General features: G+C 33.2%; 1 protein-coding gene across 1 annotated transcript; it reads right to left on the bottom strand.

The window, feature by feature from the left end:
- Positions 1-5,673: 5,673 nt before the first annotated feature.
- LOC133872873 (zinc finger protein ZAT11-like) lies at positions 5,674-6,414 on the bottom strand. The gene has a single exon (XM_062310509.1). It carries the CDS (start codon positions 6,338-6,340, stop codon positions 5,825-5,827), a length of 516 nt encoding a protein of 171 aa, XP_062166493.1. The 5' UTR covers positions 6,341-6,414; the 3' UTR covers positions 5,674-5,824.
- Positions 6,415-14,117: the final 7,703 nt, after the last annotated feature.

Here is a 14,117-nt window from a genome sequence, read left to right as displayed (position 1 = left end):
GCTTGGGAGCTTGGGTATTTATAAGGATGTTTTATTTGACGAGCGAGGAAAGTACGGTGTGGTGTTCCTGGCAATAGACAAGTTGGACTTTCTCTGTCCTTCTTTGACTGGGTGTGCAACGACGAGAACGCTGATACTTGTCACTTGTGTACCAAGAAAAGTAATAAATGGTATATCTCCACGTGTGATGATTTAGAGGATACGGACCGTGTGACCACTTAACCCTTTTATTTATTGGGGTATGATTCATGCATACACAGGTCTGTTTGTCAACAGAGTTGAATTAGAATTCTTCTCTAATCATCTCTACTTTTTTCAAAAATAAATTATATTTTATTTAACTTTTTCAAATTTTATCTCACAAAGTCAAACTTTGAAATTCGCGCAATGAATCAGAATTCTATTCTAAGTTCAAAAAATTCAATTCCCAAATGCACTAGTAGTAATTTTAGGGCTGAGCATGAGGCAGGGGGTTGGGATGCCCATTTTTTGGCACTGTCCCGTATTCATGTGGGTTGCGAAAATTACTTGCGAACTGCACAAAATGGGGAGAACCCGTGCGGTGCGAGGTGGGGGTGATGTGGGGTGGGGGGTGCGGGTTGTGTGGGGATATGCGGGTTTAATTCTCAGATACATGAGAAACCAAATCAAAGCTAAATTTTCTTAAGAACCAATTAAGAAAATCAGATTCAAACAAATCACAAAAAAAGATGAGAGGTTAGAGGGGAATCATTCAATACCGGTCTTGAAGCGAGCATCGACGATATTCCCGCCATTTTCAGTCTCCTCGTCAACCCTGATCTGGAGTTTCATGACGTCCTCACAGGACTGGCGACTCGGCTAGGCCTATCAAGCTCTCTATGGTCATCTCTTCCCAAAGAAGAGATGGGAAGAACTAAAAAAGAATGATAGAACTGAAGAAGAACAGGGCTCCATGATCATCTCTTTCCAAAGAAGAAATTGGAAGAACTGAAGAAGAATGGGGCAGATGCAAGAAATCGTGAAGAAGAAGTCTATGGAAGACGAAGAAAAGAAAAGAAAAATGAAAGGGGGAGAAGGGGTGCGGCGTAGGAGAAGTGTTTAGGGATTTAGGGTTAGGCATTTTAATTTTTAATTTTTTATTTATGCGGGGCGGGGATCCGGGGAAAAAAAAAACACTAAAACCCGCGCCCCGCCCCGCACGGGGTGGTTAAAATCCAAGCCGTACCCGTTAAAAAAACACTAAAACCCACATTTTTAGGGGCGGGTTGGCAGGTTTTTGCTTACCCCTACGTTTGGTAATCCCTCCTCAAGAATGGGGATTTTTTTTTTTTTTTTTGAATGATTATAAAAAGTGATTGATGTGATATAAACTAAAAATAATTTATATAGAAAAGTGAAAAAAAAAATTGTATTATAGTGAATTTTTTTTTCTTTAAATAATAATAAAAAATTATTGATGTGATATAAAAAATGAAAAAAAGATATGAATGCTTTGAAGAAGATTTTTTTGGGAAAAGTGAAAAGAAGGGAAGGGAGAGGAGAGGGAGTTACCAAACGGGGCCTTGAATGAAAATTTATGCATATGATTTGTACTTGAAATGTTTAAATTAACCTTTAACAAAAGAAAAAAAGCTAATACGATTTGTTAATGTGGTTTGGAGAATATTTTATATTTGTAGTCTGAAAATGTAAAATAAAATAAAGATTTTTTTTAGGTTTTGAGGAATGTTTTAAAATGAGAAATGCTAAATGTCCTTTTTTTTTTTTTTTTCTCTCTCTCAAAATTGATATGTATTTTAAAATTACTATCAGACTAAAATTCAATAATGATTAATTTTAAATTCAATAATAATTTTAAAAATTACTTTAATTTTGAAATGGTAAGAGTAGACACGACAACGTATAGCATTACTTTGTTAACACTATCCTGCCTTGTAGATAGGTAGGATTGGTCTATGTTGTTTCCCCGTTGGTGGCGGCAGTAGTTAGACCAACTGCATACCGTAAAGCAAGATTAGGACCTTTTACACGTTTAGTTTGATTATTATTTATTATTTAATTTTGGTCATTTGGGCAGGTATTCCAGTTTGACGTCACATTTTTCTTTTCACAATTCACATAGTGCGACTGTTCGGACACGCTGCAGCTACGTAATCACAAAAGCAATCACTTGGGTCCACACATGTGACACTTTGGCTTACGTTTGAGACGCGCCGGCGCTATTCATCTTTGCTTGCTTCTACGGGAGAAAATACCGGATAATAATAGTATGCATTTATCGGTGTCCTTTCGTTATCTGCATATGTATTCTATAAGACAATGACTTTTTATTATTGAATAATCATAAATTATGTAATAAATAAAATATTAATTTATTTAAATTTGTATATAGTAATAATCGCACTATTTAATCTTGCATATAAATTTAGATAGTAATTCAAAACGCTCATTACCTTATATGCAAATAGCGGATAATAACTGTATTTATTAACTGCAATAACCACGCGAATGCGAATATTGTTAATAGTCGCATTTGCATCCTCATTTTTAACCCCACTTACTTTTAAGACTCTTTTTTTTTTGTTTATTTTTATTATTCTTTCATTTTTTAAAAATTATCATTCATATAGAATTAATGTATTTCAATTTTTTTCTTGCACTTTCTTTTATCTTTCTATTTTTTAACATTATCATGGGATATTTAGGGTTCATGTGTCTCCGTCTTTCCTTGCTCATTTCATCGTTTACATTTTTAAAAAGTAGGATGAGAGAATGGACCATGGCTTTTTACGTTTATTAAGAAGGTGACATATTTTTGGTGACATAATTTAAATTTAGTTGTATTACTTATTTTTGGTGACATATTTTAAATAATTTTTTATGTTAATTATTATTTTAAAAAAAAATTGTTACTTAGAATACACAATGTTACGTGAAGTTAATATATTACATAAATGTAAAGAGTAGTCATAAAAGCTCCCTAATGCCGTTAAGGACACGTTTCTAGAATGCCTCAACGTTTTGACCACACTAAGTACTTTGTACAGAAGTTGGACCAACTTTCAGGTGAAGTTCAGAAAATTCAGTGCATTTCATGCGGAGCACACCAAACCATAAAGGGTAAGAAAGCCAGCTTTGGTTCACAAGTCAAAACTTAAGTCCTCGTTTGAGTTATGAAGAAATTTTCGCTTACTCCTTAAACTACAAATGATTTTACAGTCATAATCAGCGACAGATCTAGCATTTAAAATTTGAAAAGTAAAATTAAAATATAAAAAAAAATTAGAAACGGCAAAATAAAAAAATAAAAAAATTTTAAGGAATAAAATTTTTAAAAATTATAATAACATTTTTTAAAAAATTTGAAGAAAAAATGGTGGAGTAAGTAGCTCCAAGCCACCATGTAGTCTACGCGTCTGGTCATAACATTAACTTTAAATTTTTTGCAATATCAATATTTCACATTTTAATTTTATTCCTACCATTAGTATTTATTGTTAAATAAAAAAATAAACATGTGAAATCTTTCTTATATTCTTGTAAAGCTTATAAAAATGTAAATTTATCCTAATTAAATAATTAAAAAATAAAATAAAATAAAACTAGCTCCGTGTCTGGTCATAACATTAAACTTTAAAAAATATTTATAATGTCAGTATCTCATGTTTCAGTTCATTTTAATTTTACTCTTACTATTAGTATTTATGGTTAAATAAAAAAAATAAACATGTAAAATGTTTCTTATATTCTTGTAAAACTTATAAAAATATAAATTTATCCTAATTAAATAATTAAAAAATAAAATAAAATAAAATTTGTGACCCACGGTTAGCCTGGCAACTTTTAGTTTTTTAAATTTTTGAAACAGGGTGCTTGGAGCATTAATTTTGGCATTTTCCGTTGGTGCGTGAGATTAAAAGAGGCTGAAATATGGGGATATTGATATTGTAAAAATTAAAACTTTAAGATTATGGTTGCAAAACTATTTATACCACATTATGTGAAATTAATGTGAAAAATGGACGTGAATGAATGCCTCAACGTTTGAGAACAATTGGTGACTAGGCTAAACGGTTGTGGTCGATGATGGGCCGGGTTGGACTGTGGCCGGCAATGGGTGAGGTTGAGAGGTGGCTGATGGTGGACGGTTGGCGACAGACGGTGGCCGGTAGTGGGCTACTAGAGGTGACCACAAACGGTGGTTGGATCGATGTGTAGATAGTGACCTCACGCATCGAATTTGGGCAAATTGGCAAGCGACGCGTGAAGTGCATGGGAAAAACGACTGAAACTTTGAGTGGCGCATGAGAGCAAGTACTATGGTGGATGTAAAAGAGAGTTTTCTCGGCTCAGCATATCAGTGGTGTCCACGCTTGCTTTTGGGATTATTTTGCAAGAAAGGCTAGATAAGGCGGCATGTACGTGTGACGTACGCGTGATCTTCAGCAAACAAATCGAGACTTCTAGTGTGCGTGAGAGCGCATGCGGTGCGGAAATCACTACGTTCAAGCGGCACAATGTAGATTAATTAATTGGGAGTTACAAAACCTGTGGGTATTGTTTTATACCAACAACCAGATCCGAAAGCCCTCGATTTTTTAGAAAAGCCGTGTGGCATTTTCCTTGCTCAATATATAAGGCCAGATAAAAGTGGCTCTGCAAGTACCATAAGATAAGATTTGTGCAAGAGAGAAAAGCGTTATAGAATAGAAATCCTTGAAGATAATTATTGATTTCTATCCCACATTAATTAAGGGATTTAGATGATTTGATTACCGTAAATTAAGGAATTTGTTAACCCTAATCTAAGGAATATATTTGTATTTTAAATTATTAAAATCAAAAGTTCTATAAATAGAACATTGTACTAGATCAAATATGAAGGAAAGAATCAAAAGATGTAGCTTATACAACTTTAACGTGTAGATGTATATCATAGGCCGAATCACCTTAATCACTTTGTGTTTTATCTTTTTTTTCCTTTTTTTTTTTTATCTATATTTTTATTTTATCAATTTCTATAAAAGGAGAGCACGGAAATTTGGGATGGTTTAGTCTTAATTAGAAGTGTATGTCCACTGCTAAGAAGAGACCGATAACTATATTAAGAAAAATACGTCAAAACTAATGCAAAAAAAAAAAAATCCTATATAATATTATAACCATATAATTACTTAATTGAACGTAATATAGAAATTCCCGGCCCTAAGCTAGGAGCCCAACAACGACCAACAACATAGAGGAATGGATTATACGATTTTGACACATAAGAGTACTAGCAGCAGATTTTCAACCATTTTTTCTATATGTAGGGAACAAAACTACTTTTTGCTTCCCTATAAAAAAACACCCCACAATAGATTCCCTTACATTTTCCTATATCAATTAAATATTATTTTTTTACTCTTATTTTATTCTTTTTCTCTCTTTCCTACTTTTTCTTTCTTCCCTATATCAATTAATTATACTTCTTTTATATTAAAATAATACATAGGGAAGGAATAGTAGACATGCATACATAAGGAATTACTATTCATTCCCAACCCCCTCATCTAAATATAGGGTATCTACTGTGAGAGGTTTTTTGATGTTTTTCATGAAATTTTCTCTAAATATAAGGAAGGGAACCAATATAGGGTAACTGTTACTAGTGCTCTAAGACGTGTACTAACGGTACTTCAATAAACAATCTTGGAAAAGAATTGAATGATATTGTATTAAAAATAAATGAATGAATATGAGATTAAAAAAAACAAAAAAAAAAAATTACAAAGATCGACTACGTACAATATTTAACAACTAAAAAAAAAAAAGAATATGAAATTAAAAGACAATTGCAGTATCAAATTATCAACCGAAGATCGACTGCAGGAGCCTTATTTCCAAATAACAACTTCAAATCGTTCTCCAATGGCGTCAAGTTCAAGTCCAGGCACATAACCCTTTTACTGTTGGACCTTTTCAGCACAGCTGGCACTTTCGATTCAACTGTAATGGAAGAAGAAAACCCTTCGTTCATCGTCGCTCTATGCCGCCTCATATGCCCGCCCAAAGCTTGCCCCATTGCAAACTCCAGGCCACAGATCGAGCACTCATGCATCTTCGGTTTGTTCCCTGCAGCAGAGCCTTGGAGTTTGGTCCGGTCTCTCTGCTCTTGTTCTTCCCCCGTTAATCTCGTTCTATTGTGGCTGGCTCGGTGGCCGCCCAGCGCTTGGAACGACGAGAATTGCCGATTACATGTCTTGCACTCAAAGACAGAAGAAACCGGCGAACTCTTTTTCGGCTCGGTCTGTAGGCCGTGAGACAGAAACATTAGACAATTTGCCATGTCGAAGCTCTGATCTCTCGTTCTCTTCATTGCTACGTACGTAGGTTTGTTTAGCTTTGTTGACGTAAATGGTCTGGGAAAGCAATCTACTGGTGACAGAGCTTGGGAGCTTGGGTATTTATAAGGATGTTTTATTTGACGAGCGAGGAAAGTACGGTGTGGTGTTCCTGGCAATAGACAAGTTGGACTTTCTCTGTCCTTCTTTGACTGGGTGTGCACCGACGAGAACGCTGATACTTGTGTACCAAGAAAAGTAATAAATGGTATATCTCCACTTGTGATGATTGAGAGCTTCTAGACATCCTCCCCTCATCTTCCTTATCATCCTTTTATAATAAAAAAATTAATTTTTATTAAAAAGTTGTCTCTGATGTGACATCAAAGACAACTTTTTAATAAAAACTAATTTTTTTAAGGAAAAGAGGGTGACAAGGGGAGGATGAGAGTCTCCTCTTTAGCATTTCCTGTGATGATTTAAAGGATATGGACCGTGTGACCACTGAACCCTTTTATTTTTTGGGGTATGATTCATGCATACCGTAGTAATTTTAGGGCTGAGCATGGGGCAGGGGGTTGGGATGCCCATTTTTTGGCACTGCCCCGTATTCATGTAGGTTGTGAAAATTACTTGCGAACTGCACAAAATGGGGAGAACCCGTGCGGTGCGAGGTGGGGGTGATGTGGAGCGGAGGGTGCGGGTTGTGTGGGGATATGCGGGTTTAATTCTTAGATACATGAGAAACCAAATCAAAACTAGATTTTCTTAGGAACCAAATAAAAAAATCAGATTCAAACAAATCACAAAAAAGGATGATACTTGTGTACCAAGAAAAGTAATAAATGACTTATAAAAAAAAAGTAACAAATGTTATATCTCCACATGTGATGATTTAGAGGATACGGACCGTGTGACCACTGAACCCTTTTATTTTTGGAGCAAGGGGGTGGCCCGATGGCCACCCCTAGTAGATCTACGCGCCACCCCCAGTGGCCACTGGGGGTGGCTGCCACCACCTTGCCCCATTTTTTTTTTCTTTTTTTTCTTTTTTTTTTTTTTTTATTTTTTTTAAAAAAAGTATATTTATTTATTTTTTAATAAATTTATATTATTTTATTAAGATGTGCATGTCAGCGTCACGTGTCGCCAAAAAGATGGCGACACGTGGCGCTGACGTGGCATTTGACGGAATCTGTTAAAAATTTTAACAGAATTTGACGCCAGAGATCGATTTGTAATTATTGCATACCACAAGGACCTCTCATACACTTTTTAAACTATAGGGAGTGAAAAATAATTATGACATACCACAGGGACCAACGGTGCAATTATCCTTTTATTTTTTGGGGTATGATTTATGCATACCGTAGTAATTTTAGCATTTTTCTTATTTTTTATTGCTAGCCAACAAATTACGAGGCTATAAAGGAATTTTATTTTATTTTTTTAGAAAAGTTTCGCGTTATTCTCGACCTCACATTTAATTTACAACGTGTTTTCGAAATAAAAACTGCATCAATATTCTTTTAAATTATCATAAATAGTAAAAATTAAAAACTTTCAAAAAATTAAAATAAAAAAAGTGATGACAGGCACATTGCTTTTTTTTTTATTTCCCTGAATTTATAAAGATATTTTTGCCTTATTATTTTTTTAAAGGGTATTTTATCCTTTTGTTGGATAAAATATGTACATTGTAAATTTTTGATAATTTTTTAAAAAATTAATATAATCTTTACTCTTTAGTTAGAGATATTGTAAATTAAGTGATAATTTAAGATGTATATGTTAATTTATTTATTTATATATGCGAGTGAAGGAATCTTCTTTTGAAGTCTCATGGTAGGTTACTGGAAGTGTCTTACGGATAAATCCAAATGAAAAAAAAAAAAACCATACACGTAGAGTGACAACTGACAAGCCACCTAAACTATTATGTACGGCACTTGACAACTTAACCTACTATTTCTTTTTAATTGACACTTTGGTCGGTGTTTTACAACAAGGTCCCGTTTGGTTAGGGCTGAGCATGGGGTAGGGGGTTGAGATGCCCATTTTTTGGCACTGCCCCGCATTCATGTGGGTTGCGAAAATTACTTGTGAACCGCACAAAATGGGAAGAACCCGTGCGGTGCGAGGTGGGGGTGATGTGGGGCGGGGGGTGCGGGTTGTGTGGGGATATGCGGGTTCAATTCTTAGATACATGAGAAACCAAATTAAAGCTAGATTTTCTTAGGAACCAAATAAGAAAATTAGATTCAAACAAATCACAAAAGCCATATTCAAACAAATCACAAAAAAGGATGAGAGGTCAGAGGGGAATCATTCAATACCGGTCTTGAAGCGAGCATCGATGATATTCCCGCCATTTCCAGTCTCCTCGTCAACCCTGATCTGGAGTTTCATGACATCCCCACAGGACTGGCGACTCGACTATGCCTATCAAGCTCTCCATGGTCATCTCTTCTTTGGGAAGAGATGGGAATAACTAAAAAAGAATGAAAGAACTGAAGAAGAACATGGAGCCATGGTCATCTCTTTCCAAAGAAGAAATGGGAAGAACTGAATAAGAACGGGGCAGATGCAGGAAATCGTGACGAAGTCTCTGGAAGACGAAGAAAAGAAAAGAAAAATGAAAGGGGGAGGAGGGGTGCGGCGTAGGAGAAGTGTTTAGGGATTTAGGGTTAGGCTTTTTAATTTTTTATTTATGCGGGGCGGGGATCCGGGGAAAAAAAAACACTAAAACCCGCGCCCCGCCCTGCACAGGTTGGTTAAAATCCAACCCGTACCCTTTAACCAACCCGTACCCGTTAAAAAAACACTAAAACCCACATTTTTAGGGGTGGGTTGGCAGGTTTTTGCTTACTCCTACGTTTGGTAATCCCTCCTCAAGTATGGGGATTTTTTTTTTTTTTTTGAATGGTTATAAAAAGTGATTGATGTGATATAAACTAAAAATAATTTATATAGAAAAGTGAAAAAAAATATATATATATTTGTATTGTAGTGAATTTTTTTTTCTTTAAATAATAATAAAAAATTGTTGATGTGATATAAAAAATGAAAAAAAGATATGAATGCTTTGAAGAAGATTTTTTAGAGAAAAGTGAAAAGAAGGGAAGGGAGAGGGGATGGGGTTGCCAAACGGGGCCCTTGAACAAAAATTTATGCATATGATTTGTACTTGAAATGTTTAAATTAACCTTTAATAGGGCTGTAAGCGAGCCGGTCGGGCTCGAGGTCCCGTTCGGTAGCCGCCCGGTTTAATCCGATTCGAGCTCGACACTGTTAAAACCCGCTCGATTAGTTAGTGATACATACCCGACTCGCCCGACATAACTCGACGGGGGCTCACAAGCTTGACCCGTTAAGGGCCCGACTCGCTTGGCTCGATTGCCCAACTCGTTAGCTCGATATATATAATAGTTTATGTAGAGATATAAGTAGGTATTGATATAGGTTACTTAATATTTATATCTATGTTATTATATTTCATTACTTCTTATTTATTATAGATAATCTCATATCATATGATATTATTATTTTTTAATTTATAAGTTATAAGTATAATATTATAATTATATAATGTCATACAAGTATATATATAACTTCATATTAATAGTGTATATATATAGTTAGTTATATATATAACTTCATATTAATAGTGTATATATATAGTTAGTTAGTTAGTTAGTTCCTTAATGTATATATAAATATATGTAAGTACAATGGTAATATGATTCATACATTATTAAATTGAGTGATTAGTATTGAAGTAACTAATAATTTAGCATTGTGTCATATGATCATATAATTCATATAAGTATCACACAATCATATGATATAACATTTTATCATTTAATCATTATATTATATCATATGCATATATTAATATGATCATATATATGATCCAAGAATTATCATTAGACTCTTAGAAATCGCTGGATCACATAATTCATAATTCATAACTCATAAGCACTACAATATTATAGGCACATAATGTAACGTAAGTATAATGTATGCAAATTCATTCTAATACCATATTTAGTTTCTTAATATATGTATGAATGTATGCAAGTGCAACAATAATATTGTAATTTACATAATATAAAAAAAGTGAATATAATCACAATTTAATCATTAATCATTATAATAAATATTAATATATCGAATAAATACATGATAGTAACTTAGTTAATATATACTAGATTAGATAACATAGAATATAAGTAATAAGAGAGTTAGTTAATATATAATTATGTTGCTTGTTAGCCTGTGACATTATGTACAAACTATTTTAGTTTAACATTAGCGTTAGCATTAACATATATGATATTAACTAATATTACTAGACTACTAGTTACTATATTAACTAGTATGATAGAATGATCCAAGTATTATAATTAGTTACTTAAGAATCATTGGATCACGTAATTAAAAAACTAAGATCATTGAATTGTTAAATAATATGATCATATGGTACTACTTAGATTATCTGATTATTAGATACTAGGGAATTAAGATAATTATGATTCATGATGATCATACTTATCATAAATAATCTCACAACTCATATGATATGATATTGATTCATAATTCATAAATATAGATAATTACAAACTAAATACAAGTATAAATTATAGCCACATAATGTTATATAAGTATACAAATTCATACTAATACAATTAATTCACAGTAATCATATGATATAATGACAATTCTAAAACTTAATTATCATATACAATGATAATCTAATTCATATAGTCCAAAATAAAATAATTAGGATTAGAATCATCAATCTGTTAATTATCATCATAAATTAAGTATTATGATTGCAATTTAGATCACGTGCTCGTATGATCTAAGATTGTTCTATATAATCATTAAATATGAATCATATGATCATATGATCTAAGTAATATCATTATATATTAGTATGTAAGTATATAGATTTCGTATCTAGATTATGATTAGGTATTTAAATTATGAATTGTATACAACTTCATATGAATAGTATATACATATATGACATGTTAGACTTATATGTTACTAGTTACTAATTATAATATGTTAAATTTATATGTTACGAGTTATCATGTACGCTATTTATATGTTAGTACTATACTAATAGTTATTATGTTACTAGACTACTAGTCAATATGTGACACTTTATTAATTAATATGTTAGTAGTTAATAACTATAATATGTTAGACTTATACGTTACTAGTTAATATGTTACTATCTATTAGTTAATAATTATAATATGTTGGACTTATATATTAGTAGTTATCATTTACATCGTAATTAATATGATAGTACTAGACTACTAGTTATTATATTACTAGAAAATATATTACATTTATTAGTTAGTATGTTACAATTTTCTTCAAGATTAAGCTTTTAGAACAACTGGTAATTTATCATGATATTATAGTAAATATAGTCATAGTTTACTCAATTTCAATTAAAATATTTCACTTGTTGAACTTCATTTATTAAAAGAAAAAATGATCAAACATATATGATTATATAGTAATGTTAAATATGCCTATATATTAAAGTAATATGTATTATATATGTGTGTAATAAGATTTTAAATTGAAGAAAATTAACTATTTCAAATTATAATAATAAAATAAAAATAAAATCTGTAGTTATCATGTTACTTGAAAGTACTCTAATAATTAAATAATTAAAGAAATATATGCACAATAAACAAAATTATTTAATTAGTATTTTATATTAATTTATTTTTGACAATATTTTACAAAATATAGTGTTTAAATTACTAAATTAAAATATAATAAAATAAATCATCTAACTTACATAATTGTTTTTAATTTATTTCAAAAACTGATTATACGAATAATTATATATTATAAAAATAAAAAATAAAAAAAAATTGATGATAATGTCACAACAATGTGTGTGGCTGTGGCTGAATGAGGGAGAAGAATATCCCTCCTCTGTCACACAAGGTCTATAAGGCTACAAAGTTAAGATGTGCATTTTTAAAGAAGAATAAGCCTAACTGACTCAGTTCAATTACAAACGTGTTCTTTATAACAACCTGTCAACCACTAATACACTCTTAATACAAAACGGTGCATTGCTTCTGTACTAAAACAATGCGTTTGCTTAGCTGCTCTCCATACCACGTTCAACTGCTATCCACGCCAGGTGTCCAGCTTATACTTCTACACTAGTCTTCTCACGCATGTTGCACACACTATCCAAAGACTGAACACATCACATGTCTTCACAATGCTCAAGGCCTAGACTGATTCAATTCAAACCAGCCTTCAACGTCTCTTTGCTCTGGAATCTTCCCGGTTTCTCTTCCTTCTGTTCTTTCTTTCTTCCTCCTTACAGACCTTAGATGTTGGCGCGTTGGTGGCCACCACGACGCGTGGTGGCAATGGGCCGTTGTCTTTGGCCTAGGGGACTGTCAGCATAGATGCCGTCACTGCGGTGGATCGACCGGGTGAGCATGAATCTGAGGATGGTTGTTGCTGGGTCTTCGGTGCTGGTTTTGCTGGGTTGTCTCCGGCCACGGAGCATGTCGGGGTAGCCGCCTCTCGCGGTCACAAGCCTTTGTGCGGTGCTTTTGTGCCGATTGGGTGTATGATAAGTTTTTTATTTGAGCATATTTCTTTCATTTCTGTATATTTTTTTTTTCTCTTTTTTTTTTTTTTTTTTTTTTCTTTTACGAATTTGCTTGTAAATGCCAGAAATTATTTGTTTGGGATTTGAGAACCTGCGTCTCTGAGATCTTTAGAATCTGTGTTCTTCAATTTGAACTATGAGAATTTTTGTTAACACTAAACGAGCCCTAATTGGGCCGAGCTGACCAAATAGGGCTCGACAGTCCGAGCCCTCGATCTGGGACTCGGGCTCGGGCTCGAATCGAACCCCAATCAAAGTTTTGGGTTTGATCCGAGCTCGAGTCGACTCGAGCGAGCCGAGTACTCGGATCGACTCGAAAAGACTAGCTTAATAGTCCCGAGCTCGGTCCCGAGTTAAGGTATTACCCTAACGAGTCGATCCCGGACAAAGGTCCTTAAACCCGGCTCGAGCTCGGGATCGACTCGATTAAATTTTCCTTAAAACGAGCCGGTCCGAGATTGCCAAAACTCGACTCGGCCCGACTCGTTTACAGCGGTCCTTTAACAAAAGAAAAAAAGTCAATACGATTTGTTAACGTGGTTTGGAGAATATTTTATATTTGTAGTCTGAAAATGTAAAATAAAATAAAGAATTATTTTAGGTTTTGAGGAATGTTTTAAAATGAGAAATGCTAAATGTCTTTTATTTATTTTTTTCTCTCTCAAAATTGATATGTATTTTAAAATTATTATTGGACTAAAAGTCAATAATAATTTGTTATAAATTTAATACTAATTTTAAAAATTACTTTAATTTTGAAATGACAAGAGTAGACACGACAAGGTATAGCATTACTTTGTTAACACTATCCTGCCTTGTAGATAGGTAGGATTGGTCTATGTTGTTTCCCCGGTGGTGGCGGCAGTAGTTAGACCAACTGCACACCGTAAAGCAAGATTAGAACCTTTTAAACGTTTAGTTTGATTATTATTTATTATTTAATTTTGGTCATTTGGGCAGGTATTCCAGTTTGACGTCACATTTTCTTTTCACAATTCACATAGTGCGACTGTGAAATTAATGCGGCTACGTAATCACAAAAGCAATCACTTGGACCATGGCTTTTTACGTTTATTTAGAAGGTGACATATTTTTGGTGACATAATTTAAATTTAGTTGTATTACTTATTTTTGGTGACATA

The sequence above is a fragment of the Alnus glutinosa genome, chromosome 7, assembly GCF_958979055.1.
Source record: "Alnus glutinosa chromosome 7, dhAlnGlut1.1, whole genome shotgun sequence".
Taxonomy (NCBI): domain Eukaryota; kingdom Viridiplantae; phylum Streptophyta; class Magnoliopsida; order Fagales; family Betulaceae; genus Alnus; species Alnus glutinosa.
Note: the sequence above shows the minus strand (reverse complement) of the source record. Positions and strands in the feature narration are given on the sequence as shown.